The following is a 17589-nucleotide window of genomic DNA, read 5'->3' as shown; positions in this document are numbered from 1 at the left end:
CCCAAAAATGGCAGATTTGAGACTGGGTGAAAGTTGTTCAGAACTTGAGGATCCAAGGAGGGCTTCTTTAAGAGTGGTCTTATCACTGCCTCCTTGAGGGCTGATGGCATCACTCCCTCCTCAAGGGAGGCATTCACCACCGCCCTGATCCCCTCACCCAGTCTCTCTCTGCAGCCCATAATGAGCCAAGATGGGCAAGGATCAAGTAAGCAGGTGGTCGGCCGTACAGATGAAAGCACCTTGTCCACTTCATCAGGAGGAAGAAGCTGGAACCGATCCCACGAAACCCGTTTGCCACAGGCCGCCTCTTGCTCACTAACTGTATCCACAGCGTGCAGAGTAACACACCTAATCTGATCAATTTTATCTGCAAAGTGCCTTGCCAAAGCCTCACAGGAGGCCTTAGAATGCTCCAGTGATTCTGGAGCCACAGGACCGACCAGGCTCTGTACCACTTGGAACAGCCTCCTGGGACAGCACTCTGCAGATGCGATGGAGGCAGCATAATATTCCTTTTTTGCTGCCTTCACCGCCACGTGATAGGCTGAAGATACAACTCTAGCCCGTGTCTGATCGTCTTTGGAGCGAGACTTCTGCCACCGGCACTCTAGCCATCTCACCTCCTGTTTCAGAGCTCGTAACTGCGGATTGAACCATGGTGCAGTCCGAGCCCTGTTCAGGGGGAGAGGGCGTTTCGGAGCCACCTGATCTAATGCCCCAGTGATTGCGGCATTCCAGCCACCCACCAGGCTCTCGACTGAGTGGCCGTTGGCGTGCCCCAGAGAATCTCCAAGCGCGTTCAGGAATCCATTTGGATCCATAAGACACCTGGGGCGGACCATTTTAATGGGTCCTCCACCCCTGTGGAGGGGTTGTGGAACCAAGAAGTCCAACGTCACCAGATAGTGATCTGACCATGACAAGGGGGTGGTGGATATACCCCCGACTTCGAGATCACGCCCCGCTTCTCCAGAAACAAACACAAGGTCTAGTGCATGACCGGCTACATGGGTGGGCCCAGTTAGAATATGGTGCAGCTCCCAGGAGGCCATGGTCTCCATGAAGTCCCGAGGTGCTCCTGTGAGGATGGCCTCCGAATGGACATTGAAGTAACGTATGTTATGGCTTATGCCCAATCCTTTACTCAGTTCTCTATCTGTGAGGACACACAGACTTTACTTATAACCTTGTACTGTTCCCTTTATACTTTCCTCTTACGTTGCTAACAGCAGAAAGCATAGGATTTCTAAACAAAGAAAACATTATTGATTACAGTAATAAGTTGTTGAATAATAAACAGGTAACTCTTACTGGCTTTATCAATGTGCGTTTTCTCAAACCGTTCTCTAGAGCACACTCTCCAGCAGTCACTTCACAAATCCCCACAGACCTTCCCCTATCAGTCCTCAACCAGTCTCTGTCCTATTTGACTCTCTCAACACAGAACACGGGTTTATATAGCACACACGCTTCACCCCTTCACTGGCTCAGCCAATCAGCTCTCTCTCACCACAGATCTACTCGCCATTAATGCAGAGATATAACAGGAATACATAATCATATCCATAGAGTCATAACAGGAATACAATACTATACTTATAGATTATACATATAGAGTACGTGTAACATCACAGTGTTCTTTTCTTTTATCTTACAAACTAATGTAATATATTTATGTAGAACTGGGAGTCCCTTGGGTGTGCAGAAAGTACTACCTTGTCTATGGATAGCCCCATTTCCCTGCTCTTCAGATAGGTATGGGACCTCTAAGTTCACTGTTAGAAGAAACAAGTGGGACCTACAACAACGTTGCATACTCCATTCCCTCCTCTTCCCCCCCTTTTCAGTTTTCTCCTCTCTCAGTTGGTATTCCATGGCCACTGACCATGCTCAGGGCTCCTTGTGCCCCATTTCGGGGAGGGGGGGGGGTTAGTACAAGAATCCTTAAAGATTCTGCAAACCTTGGTGTTTCCCCAAGACAGTTGATACCACCCTCTTTTGTGTGGATAGTGCCATTTTGGCTACATAAGGATCCACACTCAGAAAATGAATTAGCTATTAGTTTATAGCAGGAGCATGCAGATTGGGATCTCCTGATAGATCTCTTGGCTGATTTGCACAAGATCTGCAAGTGCTTCTGACTTAACAATGGTTTAGCAATGGCAACAATGACAAGTTGTTGTTTTTTTCACATCCTAAATTAGGGTGCTGAAAACAAGAAAGCTTGGGTGAAAACAGAAGTGGATTTGTGTGTAAAACAATTTGTGTGGGAACTCCAGTTCTTCTGGAATGGAAAACAAATCCTTGAGCTGAGCATCTGCTCCCCTCAGAGGCACCATGTTCTGCAATTCTGTGGCTGCAGCCTGCATCCAAATTTATTGATAAACCAGAATTGCTGAAAATTCTGGCTTCTCATGCAAAGCAGCGAGCTCATACATGTTCCCTGCTGGCTCCTGCCACCAGCGAGAATGACTAAATTAAACAGAAACTAATGAGGAAGCAAACGCTTCCCATTACATCCAAACCTGGACCAATGGTTTGTTGTCTGAAGCCAGGTTGGTTTGAAGTTGATTTCCTGCTCCTGGGGAGCGAGAAAGCTATGATCTGGTTTCAGACAGGGTGGGAGAACGGGGAGGCGACGATCACCTCTGCCGCTCTTTCCGCCCTGCACTGGATGATCAGATGCCTTCGGGTTCGCTTCAGATCATCAGCTGAATATAATTCTGAGTTTTTTGTTGTTTCAAAAACTTTCCCCACTTTTCCAATGCCTCTGGGAAATTTAGGATGCAATCCGATGCAAGCATAGGATTGCCCCTTTAGAAGAGTTGTGCATTCCTATCGATATATACTGATGTGGTTTTTTTTCTGAATATTTATAGCTGAATATGAATTGTTTATTCTGAATATGGTCACTCGTCTATTTTACAGTTTTAAAATCTGTACATTTTTAAAATCCTTTAAATTAGGAGTTAAAAAACAGGTTAGAAATTAGATAGGGGAAGATCCCCTTTGCTGCATCTCCGTCTGCTGGAATTCTGCTCGTCATTAAACATTTCAAAGCAAAGAAGCGCCCCGAGCAATCTTCGCACTTTTTGGATCGAGGGCTCTGCGACGGAAGAAAGTATCTAAGTCTACGAGCGTTGAGAGCTGCCGCTCTTACCCCGCACATGGAGGCTTCTACCAGCTGTAATCGGGAACCGAAATTCTACTAGAGACGTATTAAGGCTGCCGCCCCTTGAGGCAAGAGCGCAGGACGAGGAGGAAAGGCGAGTCGGCCATGGCGGCAGCAAGCGCAGTCCCGGGCTCGGCGTGGTGCTGCCTCCGGTGGGCCTGCTGCGGAGAGGGCGGGGCCGGGCACATACCCCTCAAGGAGATGCCTTCGGTACTGTTGGATACGCAGCGGATGGGTAAGGGCAGGCGCCATGCGGTGGCTCCTGCGCGTCTCTGTTGGATTACGGAGCCGCCAGGGCTGGGGTGGCGGGGAGGGAGGAAGACAGAAAGCGTGCCCCTGGCGCCCCTACGCCTTGAACGGTATCGTCGATAATTTACCTTGCCCTTCCCTCCAGGGAGCTCAGGGTACATGCCTCCCCTACTTTAATAATCACCCCCCCCCATAAGGCGGATTAGGTTGAGAAACATACACTGGAAACTCGCGCTTCCCGTCAAAACGATATTGCGGGGGCCGGCCCCCCGGAAACATATTTCACCATCTTTGGGCCACTTAATATTTGTTGAATTTCTTAATTTGAAGCAGTATCTATAGAAGTGTGCACTCCCATGAGTGTCCCATCACTGTGACTGCTCTTAATTTTGCAGTGTGTACATTAAAACATGTCTGTAGCAGGCCCCTTTTCTGCTCCCATCACTGAAACTCACACGTGATATTTGTGTGTGTTGTTGTATTTTATGTACAGCAATGACGTAAAGTCGTTTTTTGCTACAAATCTTAATGGGAATCATCTTCAGTGCTTTCCTGGAAGGAAGACTTTGGTAGAAAACTCAAATACAAACCCAGGGCAGTATCAGTGTTATTCCTACATAGAGCAGACTCACTGAAATGCTAGTCCTGACTAACGTAAGTCCAGTTCATTTCAGTGGGTCTACTCTACATACAACTAACTGGATACTATCCACAATCTCCCATTTATCACTTCCCCTTTTATAGCATAGAGCCCATAGACAAAGGAAATATAAATACTCTTATAGACACTTTCTCACACAAACACACACATAATAGAAAGAGAAATAGACTCACTGCATCAGACATAACAGCCAAATAGCAAAATATGAGAGAGAGAGAGAGAGAGAGAGAGGGGCAGGGCTGGCCCAAGACATTTTGCTGCATGTGATAGACCAACAAATCCCCCCGCCCGCCATTTGACCTTGGGCCAGTCACTACTGCTCAGGCTAACCTATCTTACAGGGTTGTTGTGAGGATAACAATGGGGCCTTCCTTACCCCTGAAGGAAAGGCAGGCAGAATGTAAATGTAATACAATGCACATACACATTTGAAAAACAGTTATCATAACTATATTTTTAACAGTTCAAAATAAGCCTCCCTAATATGTAAAATAACCAACTGTGCATTGTGTGGTGCCTTACTCTACACACATTTACATGCATGTGCCATACTGATGAGATCTGTCCTCCCCCACCTGGAAATTTATCTTATAAAGACTATTGGGAGGCAGCTAAATCCTGAAGACCCCAACTGCTATGACTTGTATAAGGTCAGTATTTGTTCGAAAGATAAGAGTTGATATAATGACCATTCATTCATGTGTTTGTTAAAAAGCTATGCAGCCACTAGAAAGCTACCGCTTACTTTATCTCCTTAGTTCGAAGGTAATGTGTGGGAGTATTTTATGCTGTGTGTAAATGGGAACTGTTTTATTCTTGAGTGGCTTTGGGTGGTGGGATTTTAACATTTGTATATAAAAAGTGTTTATGAAAAGCTGTAATATAGGAACAGGGTGTTATCTGTAAGACAGTATTTTTAATGTAAATGTTTGGTTTGATTTATAGCTCCTGAAGAAAGAAGCATTCTGAAATGTGTCGAGTACAAGAAGTTTTGTTTTCTCGAGCACTGGAGCTTATCTCCCCCTTCATCACCGTCATTCACAGCGCTCTTTCCCTCTTTGCTTCTGTTTACTCATGGGCTAACAGACCACGGGTTATGCAAGCGTACTTTAACCCTCACATAACCTACGCTCAGCGGGTTCGCATGACACAACAACCCCCAAGCAGGGATTGCATATTCAAAATGCATATATGCCACAGCCTTAGTGTGGGTCAAATAACCCATGGTAGTCTGTTATCCTATGCAAACCGCCCCAAAATGATTTGACAGAGTAGTGACTGAGCATCTCCAAGAGCTAGAGACTTGCTCTTTATTTTATTTGAAAGCTGCGAATCTGGGCTAGATAACAGGTTCCTTGAGATGGTGGGCTAGGGGCTGCAGCTCCTTTAGTGCATGGGTTATTCTGTGTATATATAGGAGCAGCAATCTGGGTTTATTCACTGCAGGTGAGCAAATATTTAAAGCTTGAGAAACACTATAGAATAATGATGCAAAACGTTATGAGTGTCAAGGGGCCTGAATCACTTGCATTATTTAGCGTCCTAGTCATACCAAGTTTCTGGAGGCGCATGAGTAGGCTATAAATGACATAGCCATTTTAACAATAATGTACATAATAGAGCCGTTTTAACAATAAATCCTATCTTCTGTTCTAAAAGAATTGAGGCAGATTTTGTATACGTTACTGAACAAAATGTAAGGAAAGTCTTAAGGACAAAATAAGAATTATTTTGGGAACAGTTTAGGTCTACCAAGTGGTGTTCTTATCCCTTTGGATTTAAGAGTATTTTGTTTATTTCTTCACTGAAGTGGAATGCATGTAGTTAGGCTGCTCTAAGCATAAATAATGTCTTATTTTAGCAGATTGCATAGATATAATTCACAGGGTGGGTTCACATGCAGTGATAAGTCAGAATTTCTGAGAATCCTGGTATTGTTCATGGGCTGATATACACAGCCCATTTGTTCCTGCTTCCTGCCAGTGAGACAAGATCAATTAACCAGAGCAGGGCTTTGCCTCATTATGCCCTTTACAAGCCAGAATCGCAAGCCACGGTTTGTTCTTGGTCTACGGTTCTGGCTTGTTTGGAGCAACAAGCCAGGGGACCTGGTTCAGACAACATGGTAAGCTCTCCTTTTCCTGGTTAGATTAGCCACTCCCACTAGTGCGAGGAGCCATGCTGGAGCAAAAGGGCTATGTGCCCCAGTACATAGCTTGTGAGCAATAAACCAGGGTTCTCTGGAATTCTGTCATATTGCGTGCGAACAGACACAAATTAATGAAGCTCCTTAGGATTATAGCTTTAAACTGTAAAATTCTAAACGCATTTAGCTGGGATACTGAATACAATAGGACATATTTCTGAGTCAACATGCATAGGTCTGTGCTACAAGGTTGCATCGTAAACATATTTACCTGGAAGTAAATTCCATTGAACTCGGGGGGATTTACTTCCAAGTATACCTGTGTAGAATTGTGCTGCAAGTCTTAAATGGCTCAAAATGTTTCAGTTTTTATGCTTTTAATCTTGCAGGAACAGATGTTGTCATTGTCAAAAATGGACGGCGAGTGTGTGGCACGGGAGGCTGCCTAGCCAATGCCCCTTTGCATCAGAACAAGAGCTATTTTGAATTTAAAATCCAGTCTACAGGTCAGTCAAAAAGTTAACATTTTCCAAAATTAATCATGTTTGTTCATATTAGACCCGAATCATTGGGTTAAATCCAGGCTTTGTTCGCTCGGAGCAGAGGGGACATTTCCACTGGCTGAAGGGTTGGGGAGCCCTTCAGAGCAGATTTCTGGAGGGCATAAGCAGCTGCAGGGGGAAGAGGGGAACTGGCAGAGTTAACCCCCACCCCACCCTTTTGCCAGTGGGATCCCTTTGCTGGATCAAACGTCTTCCATGGACAGAAGGATCCCTTCTGTTTGTGGAATACAAAGGCTGGATCCAGCCCATTATCAATGGATTCTATACTGTTTATATACTATACTAAACAAGTAACCTTTTTTTTTCTTTCTTTTTTTTACAAAATGTAGTCTAAATAGTTAAAGATTAAAAATTTGGCTTTTACTGTCATTTTTAAACATTGTAGAAAAGTATTGTGCATATATTTATATCAGGTATTTAGGCAATTTGGGGGGTTCTCTTCTACTTTGGTTCAGCTGCAACTGCACATGTTCTGGTTCTAGCCAATAAAGATTTGATAACTGATTCACCACACCTTAGGAACTGGTTCACATTATAGTTTTGATTTGCAAAGTGGAGTGGACCAAAGTAATGCATCTACTTTTGCCATAATTGCCAACCATAAGTACTATGGGGAAGCTTTTCCAGTTGAATGTATCTCTAACAACGTCCCCCCTAGAATTTCCATTTTACAAATGAGGACTGAGGATCCATGGCTTCTGGCTTACTCACAGGTCCATACAGCCGAGTTTAAAGGCTCCTTAATTTTTCATACAGAATTCTGCATCTGAATAGGATTGCGCAGTGCCTTTCTCATCACACATAGCAACTAGAACCAGAGTTCTCCCACTGTATTTGGGATAAGATGGAGGGTGTTTTGATTCAGAAGGCACAATTCTGAGGGGAGGGGCTGCAGCTCAGTGTGACAGAGCGCAGGCTCGGCATGCAGAAGGTCCCAGGTTCAGTCTCCAGTTTCTCCAGGGAGGGCGAGGAAAGAATCCTGCCTGACACCCTGGAGAGCTATTGCTGCCAGTCAGTGTCGACAATACTGGGCTCGATGGGCCAGTTGTCTGACTCAGTGTAAGGCAGCTTCCTAGGTTCCTAACTTCTGGATAGGCTTGAAAGGTTAAGGACAAAATGCAGGAAAAAAGAAAAGATGAGGGGGAAGAAGACAGGAATTGGATAGGAGAAAAGGGAAAGAAAAGAGCAGGTTGGGATGAGGGCCGAAAGAAATATGTGGAGACACAGTTTAGCCACCAGGACATAGCACCAGAATGCGAGTCCAATAGCATTTGAAAATTGACAAATTGTTTTTTTAAAAAAAATATTTATTACATTTATATCCTGCCGTTTTTCCTCCTAAGGAACCCAAGGTGGTGTACATAATCCTCCTCCTCTCCATTTTATCCCCACAACAACTACAACTTTGTGTGGTAGGTTGGGCTGAGAGTCTGTGACTGGCCCAAAGACACCCAGTGAGCTTCTGTGGCCAAGTGGGGACTAGAACCTGCATCTCCTGACTCCCAGTCCAACACTCTTGCCACTACACCACACTCGCTGTCTTGAGCATCTACACAAAAATGGGTAGATATTGGGGCTTTCATATGACTTTGCAGCCTTGAGCCCTGTGGGGCTGGCAATGGCAAAAATGTGAGACAAGTTGAGAAGTCTTCTGTTAAGAGCCATAATTATATTGCTGCTAAAATTAAAAACAACAACTCTTCTTATTGCTCCAGGAAACCGGGACTGATCTTGCTACAGTGGGTGTTGAAGACTCTAGCCTCTAGCTGTTGTCTAGTCTATTTATTTTAGTTCTTTATCCTGCAACTTTCAATCAGAATTCACAGGGAGGCTTATGACATAATTAAAATATAACCACAATCAATACTAAAAGATAACAAATTAAGGCCATCAGCACATTAAAACAGCAGCAGTACTGGTCACATTAAGAGCGTGTATATGTTTAGTTCTGTCTGTAGATCTTATCCTATAACTGTAATGAAATACTATGAACATTATAACTAGGCACATTTTGAGTATTTTTAGACATGCTAAAAAAAATGTGCCTCAAGAATTTCCACAGGCATGGTCATCAGCATCTTCATCTAGATTGTTGTCATGTTCCACTAATTAGGGAGCAATCCTATGGGGATGGCTGTAAGCCTCCAAACTCTGAGGCTTACGGCCATCCAAACCAGAGCAGGAAGTGCGGCGGAGGTGATCTTCACTTCCACGTGCCTCCCTCTCTGTATTTTCACTAGATCGGTTTTTTGGCCCATATAGCTGAGGCATTGGGGAGGCCTGGGGATATGGCATAAGCCGTCCCTGCCCACCAACATGCCCCCTTTCCCTTCCCTCTGAGGTCACCGGCATTGTTCTCTCCATGCCATCTGTGAGGGGGGGTGGGGAGCTGGGTCCAAGGTTAGAGCATTGTCTCTGACTTGGATCCAGGAATCCAAACTATCTTATGCCCCCCCCCAAGACTCTGACAAGGGGCCATAGGATTGCTCTCTTATTCTCTTATGAATAATTCACATGTACAGCATCAGGTGCAAACTTTAGCCATTACCGTTATTTGGTTTCAATCATGTCAATCCTAGACGTGTACATTTTCCAAAGCAATGAATTGTAATGTTCACAACTTATATAGTGTCACGGTTGTTTTGCATGGCAGTAGGGAACTTATTTATTTATTAATAGCATTTTTATCCTTCTCTTTAGTCAGAAAGGCTCCCAAGATAAGATAAGAAATAAGATCCTGCCCGCAGGCTTACAGTCTAATTCCTGCTTCACCCTTTGACCTCTTCTAGGTGTTTTTTTTCACTTGATAAATGTCATTAATTATCTTGTGACAAGCTGTGTTCTTACTGTTTTCTTACGGTCTCCACAGCTTACAATGGTACCTATGCTTTTTGACAGAAGTTGACCTGTCAGGTGTCATAAATAACACCTTTACTTTGTGTTTGAAAGCTCTGGCAGTGTATGAAGGCTAGGGAGAGCTGCACCCATCAGTCTGCATCGCTCTGCTGAGAAACACATTACATCTCAAAATCTCTGAATGGCCCATGTCCATGTGAAGCTTGAGGCTTACATGGTACAATTAAAACGATGAGAATACCATAGCTCAGTAGTAGAGCACATACTTTAAAGGTAGAAGGTCCCAGGTACAATCCCCAGGGCCTCCAGTTGTGATGTGAACAACCTGTATCTGAGACCCTGGAAAGCCACTGCCAATCAGAGCAGACATTAGTTAGACTGGCTGTGAGCAATTTTAATCTGCAAAATGCTTAGCAAAGTGTGACAACAAAGGGTTCCCCCAGCTATCTTTGAAAGCCAAGCAGTAGCCCCTCACTTCCTAGAAAAACTTTGCTAGGTAGCATTGTGCAGACATGATGGTAGCAGAAATTATTTCTTTGCTGCCATTACTGCCATGGAATAGACTCTAAAATAAGCTGTAGCCTGTGTTGCATCAGATTGAGACTGCGTTTTTCTCCACTGTCACTCCAGCTGTTATCCCAGTTGTTTCGTTGCTCTCTGTTCTCAGTGCCAAATGGAGGCTCTTAAGTGGGAGAGGGTCTCTCAAAGTGATTGGTCAGTCACCTAGGTCATCTCCTGATTCCAGAGTAACCAAGGAGTTGATGGAACCATGAGCCATAGCAGCAGAAAAATCCCCCAGGGCCATCTGAAAACTGATTGAATTAATCTGTTCAGATTTATAACGATTCCCATCTCACTTCTGCAGAGTTTTGAGGGCATGCTAAGACTTCAGTTTTACATGCTCATGATTCATTGTAGTTGGAGGGGCTAATGAAAAAACAGTGTGTATTTTTTTAGAATTCTGTTCCAGTCCAGGTAAAACAAAGTTTGGTTTGTCTGCCTAATTTAGATATGTTTGTTATTTTACTCACTGTCAAGTTAATTAAGTTACTACAGTACAATCTTATGTGTGTTTACTTGGAAATAAGTTTTACTGTGGTCAATGGTGCTTACTCCTAAATAAGTGTACTTAGGATTGCAACCTTAGACATATAGGAATGTAGCCTTACTGTAGCTATGTTTTCTTCTGCCTTGTCCAACCTACCCTCCTACTATACTAACAGTGCAATCCTGTACATATGTACTCAGAAGTAAGTCCTACTGAGTTCAGTGGAGCTTACTCCCAAGTAAGTGGGTCTAGGATTGCAGCCTAAAGCACATACTCTTGAAGTTCTTCTCTCTTCCCTTATCTTTTCGCTCATGGTTGTGCCATTCCATTCTGCCCCCTCCCCATGTTTTCAGGAATCTGGGGTATTGGAGTTGCAACTCAGAAAGTCAACTTGAATCAAATTCCTCTTGGGTGTGATATGAATAGTCTAGTACTGAGAAATGATGGAGCGCTTTACTACAATAATGATGAAAAGAACAGATTGCCAGCAAACAATCTTCCACAGGAGGGTGATGTTGTGGTGAGTTTATTTCAATATCACTTATGTGAATCAGACCAGAATTGATCTTACAACCTTCAGGTCAAAGCTAACTTCAAAGCAGATATGATAATCGGTGCCATATTTGCAACAGCTGATGACTATGAAGCGTGTCCAGTTGGATAGCTGGCCTCTGGGTCCTTGAAAAGGCCTGAAAGATAATAAGGGCGGTGTGTATGCTTTGATTCTGTGGAAGCACAGAATAGGTTAGTGGATGTAGAAACCAAGGAAGGTTTCCAGCTCTAACAGTAGTAAAGATACCCTGAAAATATGTGGGCAATGCCTGCTGAAGTCTCAAACGCCAGAAATGTCGCTGAATCTGACTTTTAGTGTTTGGAGCAAAGTTTTCGTGTCTTTGTCCCTACCATGGCTTGCAAAATCCATTATATAAAATAAGAGAAACTATATGCAAATTTGAATAACATAAGTTACAGAATTCAGTTTTTCCTGACACATTTTAAGCATAGAATTTTAACTTTTGTTAGCATGAAGTACACAGACACCTGGACATGTGTTTAGAATATCAATCCAGCGTAGATAGAGCAAGCAAAATTGTTATTTTTTATATTAAACCTTACTCCTGGATTTAAGATCAGAATACCTTGCCTTGTAATGTGTGCCTGTCTATACACAGAGAGCATGTACAGCAGCAGTTATGATTTCTCTACTGTCAGAGTGGAGTTCCAGATACATAAACAATGTTTAGAAATTATGGTTTAACAGTGTAATGGCTGCAGGAGTGTGCAAGCTTGTGAAGTTTAGAATCAAGGGACATGGGGTGAAGAAAGATGTTACAAAAATGTCTTGCTATGGTGATTTTTAGATAACACTGTTACACTCAAAAGTCTTGGAATACAGCCCTTCCAGTGAATACATAAGTAATCTTTTATATATCTAATCAGGGCAGTTGGGGGCAATAGTGGATTGCACTGGAATTTTTATATATAATAATGAACAGGAATCTGACATTTTTGCAGGACAAGAGCACTTTGTAGCTAGATTTGGCAGTTCCAACACATGAGAAGCATTTTTATTAGAGAAGTAGGACCCAAAGAACTAGTTCTTTGCATCCAAGAGCATTTTTTACTTTTGTTTTTCATACAGTAGCAGCTACCCATTAATGTTTCCTCTATTGTATCCTACTGGTAAAGGGTGTAAAATGTGAAGTTGTGGATGAGGGATTAGGCGGGTATATTGAATTTATGGCAAAGTGGCAGCTAGGCCATATTGCACCACACATTAGTTTTACTGAAAATACAGGAGACCTCTCTCATCAGCAGCTTGTTCCCAATAATTCAAACGGCCTTTAAAAGAGGATAGGCAGTTAACAGAGATATGAAGGATAAGAAGTTAAGTCTCCCTCTCAGTCCACATGACTTAAAGATCCATTTCTTGTAGGCCATGAGCTCTTCTCAATAAGTGTCGTCACTGGACACTTGCACACCTAGATTTGAACTTATTGAGTTTAGATTCTAGAGTCTAGGATTACTGCCTTCTCCAGTACATGTTGTCATTTCTAGCTTCAGAGGACGCTAGTTTGATCCTCAGTGTAAAGCCTTAGGCAGGCATCATGTTATGCTAATGGGTGTTTGATGTCACTGTGTGCCAATATCTTCTCAGTACGAGGCTTCACACCAGGGATGAAACTAGCGTCCTCTGGAGCTAAAGAGAGGACCACCTGAGCTGGCTGTGCTATAATCAGGGCTGTGTGTTTTTGCAAGTGCAGAGTCAGGTGTTGAGCTCAGAATACAGAATCCTTAGGGTGAAGACATGCAACATTTTAACAGCCACAGAGGATCATTCACCCACTATATGATCCCGGGTTCACAGCTTGCGTTACACACATGCTACCAGCAAATTAAATGCACATACAGGGGGCAAGGCAAAACTGACAGTTGAACTTATTATCCTTGTGCAATAATTAAAAATGGAGGGTAGCATCATTAAGAGGGAATGGGAAAAAGGTGCTGGAAGATTATTATTATGTAGAAGCACTATAGCCAAGCCCATTCTAGATTTAAAAAACCAAAATCCCTTCAAAGACAACTCCATTTATTAAACTCTCTCAATTCCAAGAATCAAGGAGACGGCAAAAGTTCTATGATGGAACTGAATTGAGAGTTTTCCCTAAAACACAATGGGCCACAGCATCTCTTAATAGAATTGTTTCTTAGGATTTGCCGAGATCCTCTCTAATTTCTCCATATTTTTGTAGATGCTGTTCATTCTATGATTTATTTCCCACCATTGTAAGTAGCCTTGAGGTTTTATTTCTGGTCTTACACAAATACACCTGTTTTGTGCAAGTCTGGAAATAATGGCTATACAGAGTACTCCAGCTGCATCTTACATTATTTTAGTAATCCTAACAATCCTCCTGTGAAGTCAGTTAGTATTAATATCTCCTTATTGCAAATGGGGGATGGCGGGGAGGGATGCCAAGTCCAAGAGAGAGAGAAGCTGAGGTAAGATTGGCATCAGGTCTTTCTGGTGCACGCTTCGTCACTGTAATAAACCAGCACAGTTTGCCACCAGTGCAGGGTTTAGAAGCCTAATTGTATTATGCACATTCTCAGTTACTTTTTGTCAGGACGGGGCTGTGGATAGGACTCTGAGTTGCGCCAGAAGCTATGGAACAAAGCCAGTAGTCAGGACTGAAGAGTAAATAAGAACCAAGACAACCAGGAGTTGGGGCTGAAGAGAACTAGAAGAATACAGCAACACAAAGACCAGGAACAGGAAGCTCTCCTATACTTCCTGTCAGTAGCTATCCTGGATGGGTGGGGTCATTCCAGGGCCTGAGAATACTAAACTCCCTATGCAGAAGCTGCAACATAAAATTAAATGGTTCACCAACTAGGGTAGCTGCACACAAAGCTAAAGGCTCCCAGTTCAAACTCTTAGAATTCTTTTCTCTCTCAGCCTCTTAAGCTTGGTATGCAACACACAGGATCTGTGAACTTTTTATGTAGTGTTTCAAGTATACCTTTACAAATCCTATGCAATGAGCTCATGGTAGACAAGAAGTTGTCTGCTACAAAAATGGAATGTCAGGCTACCCCACGCCTTCCAGCAAAATTGTAGCAGGTGTAATAGTCTGTACAGACACTATTATGTGCATCTCCCTTCTATCACTGTCATTTCTAACTTGTGTACTTTGGGCTAGACACGGTACTATGTTTCTATACATAGTTATAAAAACATTTTACATTGAGCTGACATGCAAGTTACTCATGCTTAGTCAAAACATGTATTATGTTTTGATCATTTGAAGGGACCTTTATAATTTCTGCATAGAATATGACCTAATTAGTAAAATAGTGACTTAGATCCATGTGTTTTTTAAAAATTAGCATGAAAATTTGTATTTTCTCAAAACATACATGTTTCTAAACTTATTTTCTCTCAAAATATGCATTTCTAAATATACCTTATCCTGAAATAAATATTTTTGTACACATTTTGATATGCTCTCTGAGCTGAGAACTGCATTGCTCTCATTGGGTAACTGCAGGGCTGAGTCCTGGGCCCAATGCTCTTCAACATTTTTATTAATGACTTGGAGGAGGAGGTGCAGGGAATGCTGATCACATTTGCAGATGGCACAAAATTAGGCGGGATAGCTAATACTTTGGAAGACAGAAACAAAATGCAAAGTGATCTGGATAGACTAGAGCGCTGGGCAGAAAACAACAGAATGACATTTAATAGGGACAGATGCCAAGTTCTGCACCTGGAAAAAGAAACCAAATGCACAGTTACAAGATGGGGGATACGTGGCTCAACAACACTACAAGCGAGAAGGATCTTGGAATTGTTGTCGATCACAAGCTGAATATGAGCCAACAATGTGATGTGGCTGCGAAAAAGGCCAATGCTCTTTTGGGCTGCATTCATAGAAGCATAGCTTCCAAATCACATGTAATACTAGTTCCCCTCTACTCAGCACTGGTTAGGCCTCATGTTGACTACTGTATCCAGTTCTGGGCACCGCACTTTAAGAAGGATGCAGACAAACTGGAGAGGGTTCAGAGGAGGGCAACAAAGATGATCAGGGGACTGGAAACAAAGCCCTTTGAAGAGAGACTGAAAGTACTGGGCACGTTTAGCCTTGAGAAGAGAAGACTGATGGGAGATATGATAGCGCTTTTCAAGTACTTGAAAGGTTGTCACAGAGAGGAAGGCCAGGATCTCTTCTCGATCATCCCAAAGTGCAGGACTCGGAATAATGGGCTGAAGTGACAGGACGCCAGATTCCGGCTGAACATCAGGAAAAACTTCCTGACTGTTAGAGCAATACGACAATGGAACCAATTCCCCAGGGAGGTGGTGGGCTCTCCCACACTGGAGGCATTCAAGACGAGGCTGGACAGCCATCTGTCAGGGATGCTCTGACTTGGATTCCTGCCTTGAGCAGGGGGTTGGACATCAATGGCCTTGTAGGCCCCTTCCAACCCTACTATTCTAGGATTCTAGGATTGCAAAATTTGGAGTAGTGCAAAATCTGAAGGATAACTGTGTTGTACTCTGCACTTTAGTCCAGGAAGTGCAGATCAGATCAATTTGCTTTGAAATGTGGACTGAACCAAATCCTAATGTGCTTGAGTTTGCCTAATTATAAAAATAATAGACTACTTCCCTGGGCTTTTGCAATAAACGTGATGTACTCATTTATTCATTAAGTCTGCAGTCCTGTGCATGATTACATGGGAGTAAGTCTCATTGAAATCAGTGGGACATTTCTGACTAAGCCTGTATAGGTTGTGCAGTACGTAATTTTAGATTCCATCAGTAAAGGTGCTTATTTCAGTTTTAAGATGTCTTAGTAAGTACAGTATATTTTTGGAAGTGTTTGTTTGCATAATAATGCAGATTTTACATTGAGCTACATAAGCTATAAAACACAATACTTGAAAAAAAACAAACTCCAAACAACTTGCTTCAAGCTGCCTGGCCTGGGTATTAAGATCAGTATATTAAGGCCTTCCTCTGGATACACCAGCCAGGTGAGGTGAGGCAGATGGTGACAAGAAAGATGGCTTTTTTTTGATTGTTGGCTTTGCTGGAGGAATTATCTCCCCAGGGAGGTTTGCCTTTTGCCCGTGTCACGAGCTTTTGACTTTCAGGTGAAGAGTTTTCCTCTAGGCCTTTTAAATTGTTGATTTAAATTGTCAGTGTAATCTTTGCTGGCTATTTTAATATTTGATATTATTATTGCTCTACTGTTTTGTGCTGTTGGAATTTTAACACTATTTTGTGAAGTCCCTAGAATTTTTTTATATTGAAAGACAATATATAAATCTTTTAAATAAATAAACAAACAAAATAAAAATGAGGCAGAGGCTTATAAAGTTTTCACCTTTGTCTTACAGGGGATTACGTATGACCACGTAGAACTAAATGTTTATTTAAATGGAAAAAATATGCACTGTCCTGCCTCGGGAATCAGAGGAACTGTCTTCCCTGTGGTATATGGTAAGTAGGGATTCTCAGAAACCACTTTAGTAGATTGAACGTAACACAGCCTGGGTGCAAATCACTGCTCAGCTATGAAGCTCACAGGGTGACCTTGAGCCAGTCCCCAACACTCAGCATAATCTACCTCACAGGATGATAGTGAAGATAAAAATGGAGTGGGGAAAACATGTATGTTGCCTTGAGTTTCTGGGAGGAAAGTGTGATATAAATGCAGTATGTAAATAAATACATAGATCAATATTCTGACAGCAAGTGTTTACATTTTAAGAGAAGCATACTAGAAATTGATTAATTTTAATGTCCATTTAAGTAGCTTATGAACAGAAAAACTCTATTAAACGTATCAGCTTGTAAATTACTGAAGATTAAGGTCTGATAGTTTCAGACTTCCATTTCTTGACCCGCTTACTGTCAAAGGACCACTTTTATTCTTGGGATATCTGCATTTGTTCTGAGGATTTAATGTTTTCTTTGTAAAAAAATACCATAGTATTGAAATGGGAATAACCATTTGCAAAATATTCCAGTTTTCATTTCATATTTCAAGTTAGTTGAATTAGTTACTAATTCAATTTAGTAATATTTACTAAATATTTACTAATAGTTGTGGCAGAATCACTCCTTTGTTAATGTGGGCAATTATTTTACTTCAAGCTTGGTAAGTCAAGGTACTACTTGAAGTCTTTGAAGATCTCATGGTGCTGAATATCAGTTCTGAAGTACCTTAATATGGTAGTAATTAGGGATGTGGATATTTCTTTTAGTCTGCATTTTTCAGCAAATTAACCTAATTTGCACCTCCCAGCCTAATATGTGGATTGATTTGCACTTCTCTATATTTTGCATTGCAGTTCTCAACTCAAACATCGCATACAAAA

The 17589-nt window shown here is 42.3% G+C and overlaps 1 protein-coding gene across 3 annotated transcripts in view; it reads left to right on the top strand.

Moving 5' to 3' along the window:
* Positions 1–17589, top strand: part of SPRYD7 (SPRY domain containing 7) — a 35982-nt gene that overhangs the window by 7514 nt on the left and 10879 nt on the right. For 2 of the 3 annotated variants that reach the window (XM_084821561.1, XM_084821555.1), the window contains 3 exons: positions 6618–6734; positions 11049–11215; positions 16606–16708. In XM_084821561.1, coding sequence (XP_084677687.1) covers positions 6618–6734; positions 11049–11215; positions 16606–16708 — 387 coding nt within the window. Of the gene's footprint in view, positions 1–3237; positions 3408–6617; positions 6735–11048; positions 11216–16605; positions 16709–17589 lie in introns of those variants that run through there. The other variant, XM_084821546.1, reaches the window with a different exon arrangement.

This window comes from Heloderma suspectum, chromosome 1 (assembly GCF_057233095.1).
Source record: "Heloderma suspectum isolate Gila_16-S chromosome 1, 16-S_ref, whole genome shotgun sequence".
Classification (NCBI taxonomy): Eukaryota; Metazoa; Chordata; class Lepidosauria; order Squamata; family Helodermatidae; genus Heloderma; species Heloderma suspectum.
Note: the sequence above shows the minus strand (reverse complement) of the source record. Positions and strands in the feature narration are given on the sequence as shown.